Source organism: Ovis aries, chromosome 3 (assembly GCF_016772045.2).
Source record: "Ovis aries strain OAR_USU_Benz2616 breed Rambouillet chromosome 3, ARS-UI_Ramb_v3.0, whole genome shotgun sequence".
Lineage (NCBI taxonomy): Eukaryota > Metazoa > Chordata > Mammalia > Artiodactyla > Bovidae > Ovis > Ovis aries.
Genome location: NC_056056.1, coordinates 18,257,616 through 18,280,323, shown reverse-complemented (window position 1 = coordinate 18,280,323; position 22,708 = coordinate 18,257,616). Strand labels below are relative to the sequence as shown.

Genomic DNA, 22,708 nt, shown 5'->3' with positions numbered 1-22,708 from the left:
TTTGTCTAAGTTCTGTCATAACCTTTTCCCTTTTCTGCTTTTAGTCAGAATTGCTTCATATAACTCTACTAATTTAACTTTTGTTACTGTCTTTTCCTAAGAAAAGAGTATAAGCTCTTAGAAATGGAAGATACCTAATTACAAATAGAATTTTAAAAACAATGTTTTGACAGAGACATGAAGGAAACACAGCTACATGATAGACATGATGTATGTTGAAACTGTTTCTTTAGGTAGCAGCATAACATTTTCTTTCCCCTTTCCCCAAGGTTTTTGTTTACAGATTATAATAGACTGTCCAGCGTAGGCGGGGAAACTTCAATGGCTGAAATGATCGCCACCCTCTCAGATGCTTGTGAAAGAGAGTTTGGCTTTTTGGCAACCAGGCTTTTCCGAGTGTTCAAGACTGAAGATACGCAGGGTAGGACCGTCTTCTCTTCTTTCTGTATATGGAGAGGTTGAGGATGGGATGGACAAAATGCATGGAAACATGAACATCAGGTTCGTCATATGCTGTCACTGTGATGAGTGGGGTTTTCTGGATGTTTGAGATGTTAAAACCATTTGTCGTATTTTACAGGTAAAAAGAAATGGAAAAAAACGTGTTGTCTCCCATCTTTTGTCATCTTCCTTTTCATCTTTGGCTGCATTATTGCTGCAATTACTCTTCTAGCTATATTCAGAGTTGACCCGAAGCATATGACAGTGAATGCTGTCCTCATATCAATTGCGTCCATAGTGGGGTTGGCATTTGTGCTGAACTGTCGAACATGGTGGCAGGTGCTGGACTCACTTCTGAATTCTCAAAGGAAACGCCTCCATAATGCTGCCTCCAGACTGCACAAACTGAAAAGTGAAGGATTCATGAAAGTAAGCACACTTTGCTTGTTAGAAAATAATTCTGGGAATTCTCTGGCGGTCCAGTGGTTAGGACTCTGCTTTCACTGCCAAGGGCCCAGGTTTGAACCCTGGTCAGGGAACTAAGATCCCACAAGCTGTGTGGTGCAGCCAAAATAATAAAAAAAAAAAAAAGAAAATAGTCCTAATGTGAATATGCTCCCATGATCATCATCACTGGGGCTTTAGGGAGTCTATTTTCTGTTAGAGAATTGCACTTGTTTTTCATTTTAATTCAGATTTTTCCTATGAAAAATGCATGTGTAGTGTGGGAAAAAAGATCCTCATAGAGTTAACTATAGCTTCAGTACTTTGGCCCCCAGATGCAAAGGGCCAATTCATTGGAAAACAGCCTGGTGCTGGGAAGGATCGAAGGCACAGGAGGAGACGGCAGAGGATGAGATGGTTAGATAGCATCACCGACTCAATGGATATGAATTTGAGCAAACTTGAGATAGTGGAAGACAGAGGAGCCTGGTGTGCTGCAGTCTGTGGGGTCACACGGACACAACTTAGCAGCTAAACAGCAACAGCAAAGAGTTAGCAGATTATCCTTCAGGTGGTAGTTATTACCTAATAGTTTAGGTTGCTCTGCAGCCTGATAGAGTAGACAAATTGAACCACCAAAACATAGAAGATAGGAATGTACTTTTTAGAGTAAAAAGGACTTTATACAATTATCCGCAGCCCCTTCCTTTGATCAAGGTCACATGCCATCAGGAAGCCAGTTGTGGTGTGGCATGTAGACCATTTGGATTTGCATTCTAATTTGTCTTCTGACCTTCAGAGCATGTGATCTTGGCATGTAAGTCACTTCAGCCAAGTTTGTTCTTTTAAAATGGATATGACATTGTCTATCTCTTTGTAAGAAATGCTTTAATTTAGATGAAGGCACTTTGTAAATGGTGATGCATTCAGTACAGTTCTACTAAGTGGAACCACAGCTGGCAGCAAGCACTTTGGGTTTCTTTTCTCCCAGTAGGCGACTTTCAGGCTCTTTAAGAGAGGCACTTAAGTTTCTCGTATCTTCAGCGCAGTGTATCCTTTCTTTTGCACAGGTTCTTAAGTGTGAAGTGGAATTGATGGCCAGGATGGCAAAAACCATTGACAGCTTCACTCAGAATCAGACAAGGCTGGTGGTTATCATCGATGGGCTAGATGCCTGTGAGCAGGACAAAGTACTCCAGATGCTGGACACTGTACGTCTTAACCATCTTGAAACTTGTAACTGTAGCATGTGTGGCAGCTGAGAGGAACAGCTTCATGAATATCTCAAGTGGAATTTGAATACTATTTTTTCTTTTATAAAAACAACTGTGTGTTTTATGCAGAAACAGTCGAAGTTTCATCCCAAGCAGATTTAACCAATTTTAGGTTAATGGCAGAATGAGGGGAAATGTGAGTAGGGGGGTCTCTAAAGTCCAGGGTGTGACTCTAGAATTTCTCTACAGATGGTATGGTTAGAATATAGATAGGGATGGGGAAGCCACAGAATTTGTGGAGTTTTTGTTAAAAAGTAAGAAAGGTTCATGGCTTTCTGTAAGGTCTGGTATAAGCAGCGGTGTGTGCCTGTGGTCAGAGACCAGTGTGTGCAGTTCACCGTGTCTGCTCATGAGGACTTCATGAGTGTTTCTCATGTGTGTTGCTCTCACTAGACCAGCGTGTACAGTGCATTGTGTCTGCTCATGAGTATTTCATGAGTATTTCTCATGTTTGTGGATCTTACTCCTTATGTAGATTGAGTGTCTCAAAGTAGGACAGGACCAGTTGTTTCCTTCGGAGATTCTATTACTGTCAAATGTTGAAAATTGTCAGGTGGTGAAAAACCAGATTGAAACTTCAATAAAATTTATTTTCACATAGAATAACATTTGCATGAAAAGGAAATGCTGTTTTTAAAATGTAGTCACAAAGGCTAATGCAGATTTTGAAGAGAGGTTTTATTACTTTGGATAATTTTAAGTTTTTTATTGTGATTATACATTTTTTCTACCACAGGTCCGAGTTTTGTTTTCAAAAGGCCCATTCATTGCCATTTTTGCAAGTGATCCACATATTATCATAAAGGCAATTAATCAGAACCTCAATAGTGTGCTTCGTGACTCAAACATCAACGGACATGACTATATGCGCAATATAGTTCATCTGCCCGTTTTCCTCAACAGTCGGGGACTAAGCAGTGCAAGAAAATTTCTTGTGACCTCAACAACTAATGGGGATGTTCCATGCTCGGATAATGCAGGTAAAGATCAAGTTCCTCGGGTACTTTGGGTTTGAAGTGGTTCCGCAGTTTTTCATTTTGCATCTCCTCTTACCTTGAAAAGTATTGTTCGAATTTCACAACTCTATCATTTACAGCAGAGTTTCAGGACAAATGGTGCTTTCTTGATAAACTCTTTTAGGGATGCAGGAAGATGCTGACAGAAGAGTTTCACAAAACAGCCTTGGAGAGATGACAAAACTTGGTAGCAAGACGGCCCTCAATAGACGGGTAAGATAGTGTATGTTTTGAGCCATTTGTTTGTATTGCTGCTGTTTAAGTAAAACCAAGGTAAGGCCGCTTACTTATTTTATAAATACTGCTTTGAGCTCATAAAGTATATTTTATCATTGGTGGTTTTTCAGGGAATGTCTGAACCTAGAGCCATAATAACTGTAAATTATATAGGAATGCCCGGTCTCTCCCAGCCTACTCTCAGCCCAGGTCCTACTCCAGACCAGCTGAATCACAACCTCTGAGAGTGAGATTTGAAAGCTGCCTAGATGATGTCACTGGGGACAGAGAACCATTGGGTTCATCCCAGGTCAGGTTGTGCTTGTCCCAGGGGCCATTGTCAGCACAGCTGTAAGGGGGAGAGGCTTGTGGTGTGAGAACCAGTCTTTGCTGTGTTGTCCTGTTGGCTGGCCTCCTGCCCTAATGTTTGTGAGGTGTGCGCTTTTTTTTTCTAGCCCCACGTAGTGACCTTGTGTGCCTTTCCCAGTCTGTTGGTTGTCTCCTGGGAGACACTGTAGTTTCCCTGCCCTGCCCTATCCTAGGAGCCTTTTGTAAAGAACTGGGGCTATTATAAGAATGGAGATATACCTTTGCAGGTAAGTGATGGTAACAATGCTGCTTATGGATGGTGAGCTTGGGCCAGCATTGGTGATATTTTTCGCTACCCACCCCGCTCCCCCCATCCCCGCCCCCCCCCCCCCAGTTTGCAAATCTTTAATTGGGACATTTTACATTTTAAAAACTGTCTTCAGGTATTTTGATTTTATGCCTTTGCCATGTACAAGTATGGATGCAGAAATAATGTATCAAGGATAATTGACAGCTCTAAATGAAGAGTGGGTTATGAGTTGCCATTTAGAATTTCTGTCCTGGGAGCCTGGACCCTTGGGTTCCCCTATCTCATGACCTTAGATGAGAACCACCCTCATTGTGCCTGCTTCTCCTGATTGGATGGAATCCCCACCCACCCTGCCCAGTAGAGAGCCTTTCATTCTTACTAGACGTGAGGATACAGCAGCTGTGCCCTTTCAGTAACTGTCACATTTGAAAATAACCTAAAAATCAAAATGCTGACTCCTTAAATCTGGGCAAGGGGTTATTTGCTTTGTTATAAGAGTTCCTATAGATACTGAGCTCCCATAAGAGTTTGAATTGAATTTTCTTTATACAGTTCAGCTTATTTATAATTTTCAAGGCATTGGGCTTTCTCTGATTGTACAACTATAAATCAGGTACACCCAAAGCTAAATCATAGTCTCTGATGCATTTGCTGGAAATACTTTAGAGTTCGGTACATATGCTACTTCAGGGAGTAATAATAATACTTTTTGTTACTATTTCATCTTCCTCTTTGACTGAAATTTTGGATTGTTTTTGTTACTGACATAGACATGTATTAACTTCTCAAAAGAGCCTCTAGCTCTCAGGGTTGAAGTGAGGGTTCACGCTCACTGACGGTACCCCGTTTCAGGACACTTACCGAAGAAGGCAGATGCAGCGCACGATAACCCGGCAGATGTCCTTCGACCTCACAAAACTGCTGGTTACGGAGGACTGGTTCAGTGACATAAGCCCGCAGACCATGAGGAGACTGCTCAACATTGTTTCTGTGACAGGTGGGTTTCCTTGTTGTGTGGTAGACAGTAAGGTGCAACATCAACAGAGCAATTCCCTTCCAGAAACAAAAGGATGGACTGTGTTTATAGGTTTACACCACCGAGCACCAGTTTTATTTTGCACTGTGTGTCTAATAAAACCAGTATTGGTTTCGATAGTGAAAATCGACTGTCAGTTGTGTACTGTTATTTATTTGATTTAAAAATTTCACCTCAGGTTTAATTTTTCTCTTTGTATAAAAATAATTTTATGCTAATTTGTATAACTATAATCAATTTATAATTGAAAATGTTGAAGTTCAGATTTTTACATGCTGCTATTCTGCTTTAATTTTCAAATTACATTTTTTTCTTTTTTTTAATGTGTTAAATGATATACACATAAAATTTACTATCTTAACCAGGGTCCATTTGGGTGGTATTAAATACTTTCACTATTTGTGTTATCTTCACCACCATCCATCTCCATAATGCATTTCACCACATTAAACTGAAACTCTATACTCATCCCCCTGGCCCTCTCCCAGCAGCCATATAAATATTAGGTGTGAATTTGTAGTGTAAATTAAGTGGCAAATTAAAAAATAGTGGAAGTTGGTTATTTGTGAATATACAGAATGGTTGGCTTAACATAACGTTACATACCTATTAATTCTAAAATGTTTTTGTATTCTTTAAAGGACGATTACTGAGAGCCAATCAGATAAGTTTCAACTGGGATAGGCTTGCTAGCTGGATCAACCTAACTGAGCAGTGGCCGTACAGAACTTCATGGCTCATATTGTATTTGGAAGAGACTGAGGGTATCCCAGATCAAATGACATTAAAAACCATCTATGAAAGGTACTTTATCTGACCTTTTTATATTTAAATTTGTTTTAAATTGAGTTGACTCTTAAGAAAAAATGCATACAAAGCAAAATGAATGCAAAATAATATGTATAAAATGTAGAGTTCTGAGTTTAATCATTCTCATTAGTAATTCTTCCATTATAATTTCAGAGTTGTATTAGCACAGGTATATATCCCATCGTGTAAAATTTACAGCTTTATTTGGATAGATTCTTTCTTTCTCAGTATAACCTAATGATAAAAGATGTTTAATTAATAGTCCTATTAAATTTGTGTATTTAAATATACAAAAGGCAAACCTTAAAACATTGTTTAATGTCCATTTTATTTTTTATTCTAAGTGTCTTGATAGCGTATTGAGGAGGTTGCATTTTCCAAATCATTAGTGCAGGTGTTTTCATAGCTTTGTATCTGGAGGACCTGGGAAACTGTGAATACGGGATGGTAAACGTACTTTGCACTAAACAGTAAAGAAATTTATTGTTCTTTTATAGTCATTTGAAGTACTTTTAAAATCTACTTCTGATAAAGAAATTGATTACGTTTTTCTGGGAAAACACACAGTCAAAGCTCAGTGTAGTGTCAAGTGTATCAGGTTTTAAGAGTACCACTTTCTTGTCAAATTCACAAACAAAATTATAATCCTCTTTGTTTACCGAAATACTTAATACCTTCATAGCTTCAATTATAACTCTAAATAAAAGTATCTCTTAGGAAAAAATGTAATTCAGGGGGGCTATGCAATTGTTTAAAACTTAGTATAATTGAAGCATTATTTTGAACATGTAAATAAAATGGTAAACCTGACCAACCATTCAGTGTAGAGTTTCTATATTAAACTTTTAAGATTGATCAGCATATGGTTTTCATTATTTTCCAATCCCCATTTTTCATGTACATGTTTTATCTAATATTTTTAGGCAAGTAACTGATATTAGAATATAGAGGATGGTTGTAGTATTTGTCTACACACTTGAGCTCTTGAGGTTATATGTTTCATTTATGCTACATTAATCATTGTAAACTGTGTGGGCTGTGTGAAGTAGGTGTTCCAGTAGATGGCAGTGCTCCACAGCTGCCAGGGGCCTGCAGAGCAGTGTTACTGGATGCATCTGCTCTTTGATAGCTTAGAAATCCTCTTTTTATTATGAGATACATGATTGGTGTTTTCCTTGGTTGTGTAATAGACTGTTGTTTTGTTTCATGAATAAACATTTGTATCGTAACAGGTGCTGCATAATGAATATTTGCTGGATGAGCACAGTTTTAGGTTTTGGTACAAATAGTACTGAAGTCAGTCTCTTCACCTTCATAAATTGAATGTGATGCCTAGAAGTTTCCTGTGTCTCAGGAGTACAAAAACATTGACAGTGTTTCACATTTTACGGGCTCTATGCTTAGAGTTCATCCCTTGGCCCCATGCATGCTCTATGAAGAGGGTGAGACTTGGTGAGGGAGTCTGTGTTCTCAGGAAATAGAAGCAATAGAGATGTAAAACTATCAAACGGTTTTTAAAGCTCTCAGAAGAATTCATGATTCAGTTCAATCAAAAAAAGTTTATCAAGTGTCTGCTGGGCCCTGCCACCAATACTGGAGATACAGTGGTGAACAAGTAAATATGTATTTACTTTTTCACCCAGCAATCCCACTGTGGAAATTTACTCTGAACACACACCTCCACAGTGATAAAACACTTATACATTATTGTGACCTTATTTATTTATTGTGTTATTTATTGTGACCTTATCTGTAGCACCATAACTGCATGTTTTTAGAAACATTAGTTGAATAAATTATGGCACATCTACCATACTGGAGTGTTTTTTAACTGTAGAAAATGAGAAAAAAACTATGATTTGATATGGAGAAATTTTAAGGATGCATTAGTAAGTGAAAACTGCAAAATGCGAGAGTATATAACATGCTCTATTTGTATAAGAAGGGGGAGTAAGGACGTCTACATATAAATATGTAAATATGTATTATTTTTTGTGAAAATATAAAACAACCCACAGGAAGGAAAAAACAGAAAGGAATAAAAATGTTACCTTAAGAGGATGCTTAGATGGGGAATGAGATGTACTCTGAATGTGTATTTTTATATGGTTTGCCTTTCATATATTAAAAAAACTAATTCAAAAAGGATAGAAAAACACAAACCCTAATATTGAATACAAACAGGAAGAATTTATGCTAATGATGTATGAAATTGATAGTATAACCACACAGAAAAATATTAATTCAAACACCTTGGAACTCAGTTTTCTCTTGACTCTTTATTCTTAGTAGAATATACTGAGGACAAAATTAGCTACAACGAAATCTTGAACTTAGTAGGTCTATTGTTTCTAATTGTATTATTATACTCCTGAAGTCCTTTTGCGTGTATTGTAAGATAGAGTAAATGAATAAATAAATTTCTATTCTTGGAAGCCAGTGTTTTCTCTGTGGGAGAAGGAAATACCAATATTGGATGGAAAAAATTAGGAAGAGTACTGTGGTATTAGATTGGATTTTGTTGTTGTTAGGTCGCTAAGTCATGTCTGACTGTGTGACCTCATGGATTGCAGTGCACCAGGGTTCCCTGTCTTTCACTATCTCCTAGAGTTTGCTCAGATTCATGTCCATTGAGTTGGTGATGCTATCCAACCATCTCACCCTCTGTCGCCCCCTTCTCTTTTTGCCTTCAGTCTTTCCCAGCATCAAGGTCTTTTCCAGTGAGTCGAATCTTCACATAAGGTGGCCAGAGTATTGGAGTTTCAGCTTCAGCATCAGTCTTTCCAGTGAATATTCAGGGTTGATTTCCTTTAGGATTGACTGGTTTGATCTCCTTGCAGTTCAAGGGGACTTGAAGATTCTTCTCCAGCATCACTGTCCATGAGATTTCCCAGGCAAGAATATTGGAATGGGTTGCCATTTCCTTCCTCCAGGGGATCTTCCTGACTTAGGGATTGAACCCAGGTTGCCTGTGTCTCCTGCATGGAAAGCAGATTGGATTTGGAAATGTTAAATTATTAACTCATAATTTAAAATGAGATTTTCCCTTGCTTTGCCCAGCGAAAGGGAGCAAAAATATCCCCAAACTGTGAGCTTACCTGGAGCTGGACTCCTTGGAGAAATGGCTAATTCCAGGTCAGAGGCAGGGAAAGCTCAAGGGGAGTCTGCATTGTTGTACCAGAAACCAGAGAAGGATGTGTTCGAGGACAGCAGGGTTTGCACAGACAGCCACGGGACGTAGTCTGAAGGAGCACCTTTCAAACTTGGGCCCATTTTCACAAAGAAAAATGATAGTAATGGATTATAACATATCAACAAAAAAACCCCATGAGTCCATAGTAATGCTTAGAAGAGAGCAAACAAGGAATAATTCTTTGTTTTAGAATGCCAGCTAATAAATGTAGAAGGAATGAGTGAAATAAAATTATTATTTTTTAATCCCCAGTATAATCATTGATTCAAGCAAAGATCATCAGTGGTTGCAAAAACTACTGGGGGGAAGTTGTTGGGGAACACGATGCACACATGATCTCAGAGTGTCACTCCCCAGGTTATGTGCAACCACAGAAGAAATGCCCTTGCTGGGAGAGACTTGTCAGCAGTTTTAATCAAATAATCAAGTCTGACATCAGTAATGGGAGGCATAGCATTGTATTGTTGTCTAGTTGCTGAGTTGTGTTTGACTCTTCGCAACCCCATGGACTGGGCACTCCAGCCTTCCCTGTCCTTCACTATCTCCTGGAGTTTGTGCAGATTCATGTTCATCGAGTCAGTGATGCTTTCTAACTATCCCATCCTCTGCCACCCTTTTCTCATCTTGCCTTCAATCTTTCTCAGCATCAGGCTCATGTGACTCTAGATAAAAGGCAGTAGAAGGTACCACATCACCTATGTGCTCCTGTTGCCAGCCGTGTTTTACTGTGATCCTGATTATGAAGAAACGGCCAGATGAATCTGAGATGTGAAACACGCTACAAGGCAACTGGCTTAGGTTCCATATTGGCCACTGAGGGAGACTGAAGAGATCCCACAGCCCAAATGCAGCGTGTGAGCTGTGATTGGAATCTGTCATAAGAGTAGAGCACTGAAGGGCATTTTGTGGGCAGTTGGGGAATTTGAGTTTTTGAGTTAATGTTAATATCCTTCGGTATGCTAAGGGTGTTTGGGGGACATTCATGATGAAATATTTAGGTGTGAAATACACTTTCAGATGGTTTGGCAAAAGGAAAGTATGTATGTGTGTGTAGATGAAGTACCTGGTTCTTATTAAAAAGTTTTCCTTTTCCCATGCCTTTTGTTCTCCCCAGTGACTGTCCAGTAAATGTTGCTTTGTTAACATTTTTACTTAGGGACATAATTTGAATTAAATGAATCTAAGAGCTGTACTCCTTAGTGCACTCCTGTGATTTTAGTAACCTTTTCACACATGCCGAATTGAAAATCATTATGTATCTATTCATGTGTCTTTTGAAAGCTCTAAAAAAAAAAAAAACCTACTATTTTGTTCTGTGGTGGTAGAATGAATCACAAACCACACTTTATTCACTGGTTGATTCTAATGTCAAAATCAGCCAGTACCTCTAAAGGTATGGAACAAGCGGGTACGAAAGGTGCAGTTTTCATTAGTGTACCCATTCTAGTTCATTTTCTTCATGTGATGTGTGTTTGGTGTGGGTCTTTACTGTAGGTTAGGGGTCAGATTGTGTCCTTTGTGCTTTTATGTGTTCCAGGGGCTGCCTGAGGAGGTAGGGTAGAGGGACAAACTTGCAAAGCATCTAATGCCCTTGAGGAACTTAACAGACACGTTTCTACACACATACATACCCTTTTCTTTTGCCAAACCATCTGAAAGTGTATTTCACACCTAAATACTTCAGCATTCCCAAAGACACCATTACCACACACTCCCCCCCCGCCCATACACACGTTTTTTTCTAAACCATTAGAGGGTAAATTATATGCAACATATCTTTTGTCCCTCATCACTCAAGTATATGAGGAATATATATTCTGATTGAAAGTAAAATTTACACATTTGAAACAACTGGAATAAAGTAAAAATGTGATGGCTCAAACAATTAGCCAGTTAACAAGTTTTATCAGTAATGGGCTGAAACACTGCTTTCTGGATGATAGAAAGCTTTTCAGGCTAAAACTAACTTTCTTTGCTAATAGACCTTTTAAAAGGTCTAATTAATTACTTGCCCTTTTAAAACTTTCACACTAATTTCCGGCACTTGAGCCTCAGCTTACACGCCTTCCTAATGTTTGAGGAAGTTCTCAGAAATTTACATTTTAATTAGTTAAAATATATCATACAGACAAAAGAAAATATATTATGACCTGTAGTTTAAAAATAATGGTAAAATTTCACCCTGTTTATTAAATAGAACATTTGTCAAAGAAAAGTTTTGGGGGAAAGTGTATTTTTAATCATAAAAATAGCATGGAGTGAATTTTTGTAGTGAGAATATTCTATGCTATAAACATAGACTTTTGTATCTTGGGGGTATAATGAAGTAATGAGAACTTTGCTTTGGAATTAAGTTAATCTATTATTTTAGACTTCAGCTCTTGGTGGGCCTGCCATCCACAAATGGGTAGAATGCAGGGTGACTTTGAGATGTGTGTCTTTTTTTAAAAAAAACAAATGACTGTGTCCTATATGCCTGCAGATACTTACAAATACTGTTTTGTAGCTATTCTAAGGGAAAGAAAAAGACAATTTAGTAAGAATCTTTGAGAGTTCATTAAGGAATTGACTTAATTTAAGATCTCAAATGAAAAACTATAGGGAGACAGTTTGATCAGTATATCAAAAAATCATACTGGAATATGTTAGAATAACTCAGATGACTGTTCTAGTTAACCATAGTTGAGTTCTTTGGTGCTATTGCTTGTCATTTGAATAATAAAACGTTTTATTTATTGCAGACAGAAAGCAGCAGTATATAATTGATATTCATTTATTTTATTAAAGAAATCTGATTTGGTAAAAACAATCAGAAAATAGTATTTTTAACACTAGTAGTAAAATTTTTTTAATCCATAAAAAGCCTCATTTATTTTTATAGCAATTTGATGACACATCTGCTTGCTTTATTCAGCTGAAAAAGAAAATGTTGGTTCTTGGTGTTTGGTAAAATTGCTTTGTTAAATTATTTTCTAAATTGTTCAACTTTTAACAAATGACATTTGATACTAACACTGGAAAGCAATTTCAGCTAATTAAGTAGATCCCTCTATAAACCATTGGAACATTAAGATGACATACTGTTCATTCAAGATTATTTTAATTGGTACAATTATTGTAATTTTCTTGCAATTATGTGTTGAGCTAAAAGCTTTTGTCTAGATCATTTGAGGGTTTTTTTTGTTAACATACATTTAGTAAGAAGAAAAGGAGTAAAATAAAAACTGTAGATAAAGATTTTCTGTCTACTTTTATTGTAGAGTTTTAGACCCCACTGAGATATTTTAGTATAAAACTTTATTTCTGGCATTTTTTAGTATTAAGCATTTTAAGCAATGATAGAGGCTTTTGAAAGATCAATTTAAATGGCTTCCATGAAGGTACTGCTTCAAATGTCTGTTTTGATGCTACTCAGCCAGTCTTTTACTTAGAAATGATGTGGTCAGAATTAGGGTTGTGGTAAGGATAATGTTGTACTTTGTTTTGGTGACTTCTTGTACTTGATTTTTTTTGAGCAATTGAGTAAGTTCTGAGAGAGCTTCAGAATGGTGGCCATTTCCATTTCCCTAAAATAACTATTTGCTGAGTAGACACTATAGACATCTAATTTATAAAATTCATCCAAAGTTCAGTATATTTAAACTGTTCAAGGAGTAGTTTTTCTGTACTTAAAACATTTTTCATAATAAAAAATCATGTTGGATGATACTTAGCCAAACTTTTCATAAGCTTAGTTTTATCACTTCTAGTTACTTCCCGCCTCTCTTCGCTCTCACTACCTTCCTCTTTCCTTCAAGTTCTGGGTCATTACTGATACCCCTCCCCAACCCATCACGTGGCCCAGATTATGCACAGGCTTGTTTCCTTTTCATATGGACGGAAGTTATGAATCTGAATAACATAAAAAATTGGACGCTAGATAGTTTAGATTTGTAAGGAAATTGTCTTATCTTCTTGGTGGTATGAAGTTCATTCTTGTACTGATGATTTTTTCCTTAATTTAGGTTTGAGATACTGTAAATATTTATTCCCAATACTGTTTCATGCATGTCCTTTTATTGTTTCTTGTAAGTAGTTGAGAATCCTAATGAAATTCTGTATTTTTGATGTGTGTTGGTGTTGTCACCATTCCACAGTTAATAATTTACTTTCTCGTGTGTAATTGTTATTTCCATTTTTATTCCCAGAACATTCTCGCCCTTAATGTATGTATAATGTAAACACTTTTTTCAGGAGTTCAATACTTTATCAATATCTTCTTTATTGGCTCAGACGGTAAAGCATCTGCCTGCAATGTGGGAGACCGGGGTTCGATCCCTGGGTTAGGAAGATCCCCAGGTTAGGAAGATCCCCTGGAGAAGGAAATGGCAATCCGCTCCAGGACTCTTGCCTGGAAAATTCCATGGACGGAGGAGCCTGTTAGGCTACAGTCTGTGGGGTCGCAAAGAGCTGGACATGACTGAGCAACTTCACTATTTCTTTTCTACTTTCTTTTTTATCTTAAAAAAAAAAACAAACCCTCATCAAATTCTTTGCAAGCTCATGAAATGATTCTCCATATAGAAAAGGAAACTAAGTGGGTTTGTGTTGAAAAAAAAAAAAAAGATTACAATCTAAAACAGAAATCACATTTTAACAGGATAAAATAAATAACAGTATATTTGCAGGGTTTCATGTGAAGATTGAGCCTTCAAAGAACCATGAACAAAGATGCCTGTAAATAGATGTAGTGTTGACAGTTAAACATACATTTCTTGTGTGGTGTTTATTTTTACCCATTGTCTATGTGGAAATTACTTGGAAAACTCAGGTTCCTAAAGATAAATAAAGATGAAGGTCAGAATTGTTTAGTTTATTTTGATAGGCCTGAAAAATATCTCTACTTTTCTTTGGAGAAAAAAAAATGAAACAGAATGAGACATGTTTGACTGTTTTTTGAGTTTACCTGTTTATATATTTTGCAACTTCTTTGTTTTATCATCGCTACCAGGCTCCTAGTAACATTCAGTATCTTTAATAGATATTTGCATTGCAGTTTCTTTAATATTTGTTTCCTGAACTAGACTGATAACTCCATGAAGTGTAACTTCGCTAAACCTTGCTAAATTCCTCGTTTCTAGACATTCATGACACAGAGTAGGCGGTGGTGGGTATTTCTGAAAGAATAATGAAATATGATGATGCCATTTGCTTTGGGGAAAGCATGGCGTGGGGGAAGGTGGTAAGTGAGAAGTCACATTTTATCTTGAATACTATCCATACAGACTAGTCCTCCTTTGGTTCTAAATGTAGGTGAACATTTTCCTTTGTTATTACAACAGTGAATCCCTGGGTAAGGCACAGTTTTCAGAACACAAAGATTGAATGATGACATATTTCAGCTAACACCTAGTAGATTCTGCCTTTTGTCAGGTGATAGTAAAATCAAAGCAGTGTTTTCATAGGTGTTTCCCTGTAGGTGAGTTCAGCTGCATTTCTAGGGTTTCTTACATTCATGATCGTTTCATGAATGCCGCAGTCTGGAGTTGCTTCGTATCAGCACACTTTTAGACAAGTTCCTCTCACTTCTGTTTCTGTTCACTGGCTGTTGTCAGTATTGTTCAAAAAGGCCCTTTGACTTAGCTGTACTCTGTTTTTGTTATGCTGAACGTTTTGATTGTGTTCATTCATTAAATATTTATAGAGTTTATTGCATGCTGGGCACATGCTAATAAAAGCACTAGCTAGTGCTATTACTTGAGCCCTCAATATATGGATTTACCTAGATTATTTCATTTAATACCCATAACTCTGGGAGGCAGGGAGTGGGAGTTACCTAAGACCACACAGCTGTAGCTGCTGGAGCTTCCCCAGGCCTATTTCTGGAAGCCAGCAGGCTGTCTGTGACTACAGAGCTAGACAACTGGTCTGAGATATTAGAAAGACAGAAGCGAACTAATTTTATTTTTTATTTCCAGATATAATTTATTCATTTTCAAATGAATATTTAGAATCATTTATTGTGTATCAATGGGAATGTTCTAGCAGACATTTTTTAAGAGGATGGAATTTATCTTAATTCCATTTAAAAAAGGCAGACTTCTTAACAACTTATGTAAAACCCCAAATCAATGCTTTATTCAGTTTTGATTGTGTCTGCTAACTGCAGTAGGTTTTGTATGGAAAGCTTAAGAAAACTCAGTTGTGATATTTGGCACTTAAACAGCTGGTACATCTGTGTGTTTAAGCCTTTAGACCATTTTTATGTACACTAAGTGGCTGTAATTTTTTCCTTGGTAGCTTTTTAGATAACTTTTCTTTTGCTTTCAATAGAATAAAATTGATTTTTAAAATATTTTCTCATTTAAACTCATAATGCTGTTTTCAGTATTTTATACAAATGTAGAACAGAGAAAGAATTTTAGATGTTTCAAAGTTGTGTGTTTCTAACATGAAAAACTAAAATATGTTAACTAAGGCTTTGATATTTGAAAATATTTAAATATTTGAAAACAGTATTTAAAAATCAGTTTTTCTAAAATATCTTTTAATATGTAAAATAAAAAGATCATTACCTGTGCAGACTTATAGTTTATTTTATAGCACAGCACGAATATTGTGCACATTATGCACATTTACATTAAAAAACATACTACTGAAGGATTCAGATTTGTCAAAAAGATTCAGTATACCATTAGAGATCAGGTAGAGATCAATTTTTTCCTGAAATTATTTCTTCATTAGAGGTTTGTAATTTTGGCATTTCAAAGTGCAATACTTTTAAGACTCTTCAAAATGTAAGAATAAGCAAAAGTAACATATAATAAAAATGCTGTGTTATGCTAAGCCGCTTCAGTCGTGTCCAACTCTTTGTGACCTATGGACTGTAGCCTGCCAGGCTCCTTTGTCCGTGGGATTCTCCAGGCAAGAATACTGGAGTGCGTTGCCATACCCTTCTGCAAGGGATCTTCTAATGTTAGAAGGTGCTCCCTAGTGGAAATACTAAGATTACGGTGAAATGCTGACGTAAAACCCTGGAGCGTGTGGCCTTTGTTTGCAATGTCCGGAAGGTCCACGAGGGGGCAGTATTTCACCAGAAACATGGTTAACGTGGTTGACTGAGAAATAAGAGCTAATGCATTTTGCTTTCCCTTTTTCATAGCAGAAAAACAAGAAAGACACTGAGTTTAATGAATATGTTAGTCTCTGAAGTTCAGCTTTCATTCCTATTATTTAAAGAATGGCTTCAAAGGACACTAGTAAGCACCAAGAATTATGATCATAAACGAATGATTATCTGATTGAATAGTGTAGTTTTCATTAAGTTGAGAAAAGGGTAGATATGAAGAATGAAGAATGTTTTAAATTAATCTTCTTACAAATTTGTATTTCTATATTAAAATACTAATATAGATCTTGGGTTCCATTCTAATTAAACATTAAACTTTTAAGATAGCTTATATAATAGAAGTTTTGGTTTAACCTTGGACATATTTATAGGCAGACTTTGAGTGCAGAGCCTTCATTCTCTGCTTGTTATTGAAAGTTTTATTGCAGATTTTTTCAGTAAATCACTGTGTGATTAGTCACTTTTTAAGATTTCTTAAAGGCGAAAATAACATGAACATTTTCTCATTGCTTTCTAGCACCTCACAGTGTTCCTTAAAAGGTTATGAAAATTGGATCTTACTTACTTTTGTTGGAATATTTTAAAATATCATCGTATATACTTTTGATCTAAAACAATGAGCTTTGCTTTTTTATGAGTGATAACTATTTTCATTGAGCCTGTTGTGAAATACATTGCCTCTCTCTTAACCTCTCAGCTGAAGTTTTCTCTTTACTCTAGCTTGAAATTACCATTTTGTTGTCATCTGATCACTTATATGATTTAGGCTTTCCCCCTGCTAGTGGAAACCTTACTGCAGATTCTGTCTTATGCTGAATCCCAATAAATAAAGCAGAATAAATAGAAATTAATTGAAATTATAACATTTCCTGATACATTCATTTGGGAAAATGAGCTGTTTTGAAGATTATTAAAATTGAAGTGTATGGACGATGGTTGCAGTTCTGCATTGGTTTACACATTTATTTGTTTCTGTACTCAGTTTTGGCAATGTAATATCAAGAAAATTCTAAATCATGAGTAGATGCAGATGGTAACCAGTTTTTAAACTTGCTTTGCAATGATAGGGTATTTTCAATTAATGTAATTCAGAAATGTGAAAGTTTAATTGGGAATTTTACTTCTTAAGTTACTCGTTAATATAATCTAACAGTTGCTCACATTTTTTTTTTTTATAATAGATGAAGTGTTGGGTGCTGCTTCTCTGACGAGGTCCTATCATTTGAAGCATGTCTTTATTATTGCTATTTTTTAACTGGCTTTTGCATTCCGTGCTCAGGCATGTGGGGTGGAGTAGTAGTAGTGTCTTGTTTGCATAATTTTGTTAGCAGAAAAGTGCTAGCCTGTATTTTAAAACCGTGAAGGAATTTAAATACATCCACAAAGATGGAAGAGAAACTTTATTTCAAAAATCTGCAAAAAACTGAAACAAAAAGCCAATATAACCAGCCAACATAGGCTTATGTGTTGGCCTTCTTCAGTGTGTATAATTTAATATGTAACAGCATTCTACTTTATATTTTTAAGGAGTTAAAAACATGTAAATCATTAATTTAAGAATCATGAGCCAGTGCAAGGAGCAGGGTATAGGCTTGTGAATCGGCAGACACACCCACCAGCTCTTCCCCTTACAGCCAGGCCATGTCAGGCCAGTTGCTTAACCTCTCTGAGCCTTAAGTTCCTCATTTTAAAAACTGAAATAATACTTCATGGGATTTTGGAAGATAGGTAAAATACTAATTTTAAAAATTCTCTTTCTTTATAGCATTTAAATAACCTTTTTTTGTTAGATTTTATATAAGAAAGGGATACCTTACTCAGAACATTTTACATAATGCCCATGCATGAAGTCAGTGCCTTATAAGGATTTTTGGTGCCATGGAGCGACTTGTGGGATCTTAGCTCCTCCGACCAAGGATTGAAGCTGTGCCCTCAGCAGTAAAAGCACAGCATCTTAACCACTGGCCCACCAGGGAAGTCCTTCAAGATACTCTTTATGAGAATTTTAGGGGTGATTAAATTTATGGGATGCAGCAAAGGCAGCACTCAGGAAAATATATAGCTATAAATGCTTATATTTAAAAAGGAGAAATATTATGGATAGCCCAACTTTACACATTGAGAAAGTAGAAAAAAAGGAGCAAATTTTAAAAGTTTCAAGGTTAGCCAAAGAAAGGAAGTCATAATGATTAGAGTGGAAATAAATAAAATAGAGAATAAAATAGCATTAGTGAGAACTGGTGAAAATGAAAATTCTTTGCAAACATCAACAAAATTTACAAGTCTTTCACTAGATTGACAGGAAAAAATAAGAATTAACTAAAATCAGAAATTGTGGGTTACCACTCATTCTACAGAAATAAAAAGTATTGCAGAATACTCAAGGGAGGCACAAAAGGCATCTGATGAAATACAACACCCTTTGGGGATAAAAACAGAAAACTAGGAGTAGAAGGGAATTTACTCAGCATGGTAAAAGGCATGTAGGGAACAGCCCACTGCCAACAGTCTCAGTGATGACAAAATTGCAAGCTTCCCCCTAAAGACAGGAATAAGACAAGGGCGCCTCCTGCTATGGGCAGAATGTGTCCCCTGCAAAATACCCCCAGTGTGATGGTACTTGGAGGTGAAAGCTTTGGAAGGTTGAGTGAGGTCATGAGGGGCAAGTCCTTATGATGGAATTGATGTCATTATAAAAAGAATCAGAGAGCTAGCTGCAAATCAGAGAGAGGGTTCTCATCAGAACCTGATCATGCTCTCAAACTGCATGAGGAATAAATGTTGTTTAAGCCCCCAGTTTGTGAGATCCTGTTAGAGAAATCTCAGTTGACTTAAGTCACCTGTTCTCACCACTGCTGATCGGCATTATCCTGGAAGTTCTGGCTAGCACAGTTAGACAAGAAACAGAAGTAAATGGATCCATTTGGAAATAAGGAAGTGAAAATACGTCTGGTCACAAATGACGTGGTGCTGTATGTAGAAAATCCCAAAGAATTTCACAAGAAAGCTAATAGAGCTGATAAATTTGGCAGTGTTTCAGGATACAGATCAGCACAAAAATTAGCTGAGTTTTTATACACCTGAAATGAACAATCTGAAAGGAAATTAAGAAAACAATTGTATTTACTGTTTTGCCAGGAAGAATAAAATATCTAGGAAAAAATTTGCCCATTGAGGTAAAGACTTGTACACTGAAAACTATAAAACATTGGTTAATTAAAGTAGTTCTGAAGAAATGAAAAGATATGCCACATTCGTGGATAGGAAGACTAAATATTGTCCATATTACCCAAAGTGATCTATAGATTCAGTGTAATCCCTTTCAAAATTCCAGTAACCTTTTTTTTTTTTTTTCTTTAAGCTGAAACCTGATCCTTAGATTCATGATACTGGAGTGGGTAGCCTTTCTCTTCTCCAGGGGATCTTCCCAACCCAGGGATCGAACCCAGGTCTTCCACATTGCAGGTGGATTCTTTAGCAGTTGACCTATCAGGAATGACCTATATAAAATTGGAAGGGATCCCAAATAGCTAAAACAATCTTGAAAAGGAATAAAGTTGGAGAACTTACTACAGGGACTTCCTGGGAGAAGGGAATGGCACCCCACTACAGTACTCTTGCCCAGAAAATCTCATGGATGGAGAAGCCTGGTGGGCTGCAGTCCATTGGGTCGTGAAGAGTCGGATACGACTGAGCGACTTCACTTTCACTTTTCACTTTCATGCATTGGAGAAGGAAATGGCAACCCACTCCAGTGTTCTTGCCTGGAGAATCCCAGGGACGGAGGAGCCTGGCGGGCTGCCATCTATGGAGTTGCACAGAGTCGGACACGACTGAAGTGACTTAGCAGCAGCAGCAGCAGCAGCAAGGACTTTCTTGGTGGCCCATTGTTTAAGATTCTGCCTTCCAATGCATGGGGAGTGGGTTTGATTCCTGGTCAGGGGGCTAAGGTTCCAAATTCTGTAGGGTACAGCCAAAAAATTAAAAAAAAAAACTTACTACAAAGCTGTAGTCATCAGAACACTATGGCACTGACATAAGGATAGACATAATGAAATAGAATTGAGAGTCCACACGTAAAATAAACTCACACATCTACAGCCAGTTAAGCTGTAGCAAGGTTGCCAAGTCCATTCATTGAGGGGAAGAATAGTCTACAAGAAATGGTGCTGGAACAGCTAGATTTCCACATGCGAAAGAATGAAGTTGGATCCTTATTTCACACCATGTGCAAAAATTAACAGGAATGGGTCAGTGTACTCTTTCCCAAGCACAAGGTTTTTTCTAATCAAAAAGGATAATTAAAGTGAAAATTATTTTAAAAGAATAGAGTTCTTTGGGAGCAGTACTTTTTTGTGTGTAGTTTTTTCACTCTGCAAATTATTAAGCAAAAGTGATATGATGGCTCTTCTGTGCTAAGCATTCGAAATACACAACCAAACTCGTCTTTAGCTTTAATGGAGTTTATCTTTTAGCAGGGTAGATAGGCATTAATAAAATTATTTCACTCTTGAATAACAACATTCTGATTGTGATATGTATATGCAAGGAAGCATATGTGATTTGAGCTTTGTAATAGAGGAATGCAGTGTAGTTTCACGGAGGACTCCCTGAAGAGGGGGAGCTGAGTGGAGAGACAGGATGAGTAGGAATTAACCTAGTTAAGACCAGGAAGGGGAGAGCATGGCTAGCTCCTGACGTGTTCTGGGGGTTTTGATTGTCTCCAGATAGTAATGGGCTTAATTTTATCATTTTTTTTTTTGTTTCTGACCCTTTGGCTGCAGTGCTGAGTGGCGGTTTTGTGTCTCTGTGTTTCATCTGTGTTCCAGGATCCCCAGAGTGCTCTGTGCAGAGAGAATTTAGCAAATGTGCACTCACTGATAAAGTATTTGAGAATCTACTGGAAGTTAAATTGTGTCAAAGTAATAAGATTCTGAGGCAGTGAAGAGTTTTCCATTTTTAAATTTTTAAAGAAAATGTATCTTAATTTTTAACCTCTTATGATTAAATAATGACATTATCAAACAGCTACTTTTAGACAAAATATGGTAAATAATACCTTCTTCATAATGATGATCTTAGAACCTATTTATATTTTGATTTAAAATAGAATTTTTTTCCATGTAATTTAAAACCTTATTTTGAATGGAATTGATATGAATGGCTTATGTACTTTCTGCCAAGGAATTAATACGGACTTCCTAGAAACCACTGTCATTTATAATCAAAGTGCTTTTGACTTACATTGACGTTGGCGTTAACAAGTTCTGCTAGATTGGTAGCATAGAAAGAAAGTGCATTTAAACTTACTGGGAGATCGTTGATGCCTGAGGCTTTATAATGCTTTCTGTGGGCCATTTAACTGCTGGCAACTTTAATTCACATGATTCATAATACTGGAAATTTAAATTCACTGTTAATTGAAAAGTGAAGTTACTTAAATTCTTTAAATACTAACCTTTGGGGAAAATATCTGAAAAATAAAAGCACATATGATTTTGGTGGCCTACTGCCAAAAGATTATCATTTACATAAATATCTCTTTCAGTAGAAGAGTTTAATGTATTGAGCTCAAAAGGTTAGAATAGAGACTTCAATCTGGAAACCAGCAGTAGACTGTTGGCTTGTGAACAGCAGTATTGTTCATCATATTGAGAACACTGTTCACATTCAAGCTTAAGCAGAGCTGGCATTAAAATTCAGTTAATTTGTTTCATGTGACTTGTCAGCTGTGTGTTTTTATCTAAATCTTTCTAGCTTCTCTTCTTAGCATTTTGTGTTAAACTCCCGAAATAGACAAACTACCTTTTTAACTGTTTAAGCTCTGATACTGTGGCCACTTCTGCAAAGTGATTTGCAGAAATCTGGGGATTCCATGAAACCATTCTCTTAAGTTTTCCATTTCATTTTAAATATACTTAATAATTGGTTTGAAAGTCAGCTTAATTTATTGGCCTCCCAGGTGGCGCTACTGGTAAAGAACCCGCCTGCCAATGCAGGAGGCGTAAGAGACTCAGGTTCGATCTCTGGGTCAGGAAGATCCCCTGGAGAAGAAAATGGCAACCCACTCCAGTGTTCTTGGCTGAGTAAGCCCATGGACAGCAGAGCGTGGCGCGTTATAGTCTCTGGAGTAGCAAAGAGTTGGACACAACTGAAGCAACTTAGCACACACAGGATCCTATTTCAGAGGGCTATTCTGTTTTGTGCATATGTGCATGACCCTGTAAAAGGGACTTCCTAAAATTCACTAAGATGCAATTGCTGTCCCTGTTTCCTCACCAGCACCCTGTTCTGTTCTTATTTGCTGATTATGGTCTGTGGATTTCCCCTTAGATAGCTTTTAATAAATGGCTGCTAGTCAAATGGTGAGCCTGAGGAATAAAATGCTGGTCCCAGAGAAATCATGTTGCTGTAACCAGTATTAGAGTCAGATCCCATTTTACTTTTTTTGAAGGGCAGGAAAATCTTACTCTTTCTCTGAAACTAGGCTTACTGTAATCTCTCAGTTAATATTATTAGCTAATTGGGAATTGAGTGTTTTGAGGATATCT

At 37.0% G+C, this 22,708-nt stretch overlaps 1 protein-coding gene across 15 annotated transcripts in view; it reads left to right on the top strand.

The window, feature by feature from the left end:
• KIDINS220 (kinase D interacting substrate 220) overlaps positions 1-22,708 on the top strand; it is a 91,251-nt gene that overhangs the window by 39,949 nt on the left and 28,594 nt on the right. For 14 of the 15 annotated variants that reach the window (XM_027966499.2, XM_027966496.2, XM_060411840.1 and 11 more), the window contains exons 16-22: positions 270-421; positions 581-870; positions 1,956-2,096; positions 2,896-3,139; positions 3,300-3,388; positions 4,863-5,007; positions 5,688-5,850. In XM_027966499.2, coding sequence (XP_027822300.1) covers positions 270-421; positions 581-870; positions 1,956-2,096; positions 2,896-3,139; positions 3,300-3,388; positions 4,863-5,007; positions 5,688-5,850 — 1,224 coding nt within the window. Of the gene's footprint in view, positions 1-269; positions 422-580; positions 871-1,955; positions 2,097-2,895; positions 3,140-3,299; positions 3,389-4,862; positions 5,008-5,687; positions 5,851-7,088; positions 8,292-22,708 lie in introns of those variants that run through there. The other variant, XM_042245764.1, reaches the window with a different exon arrangement.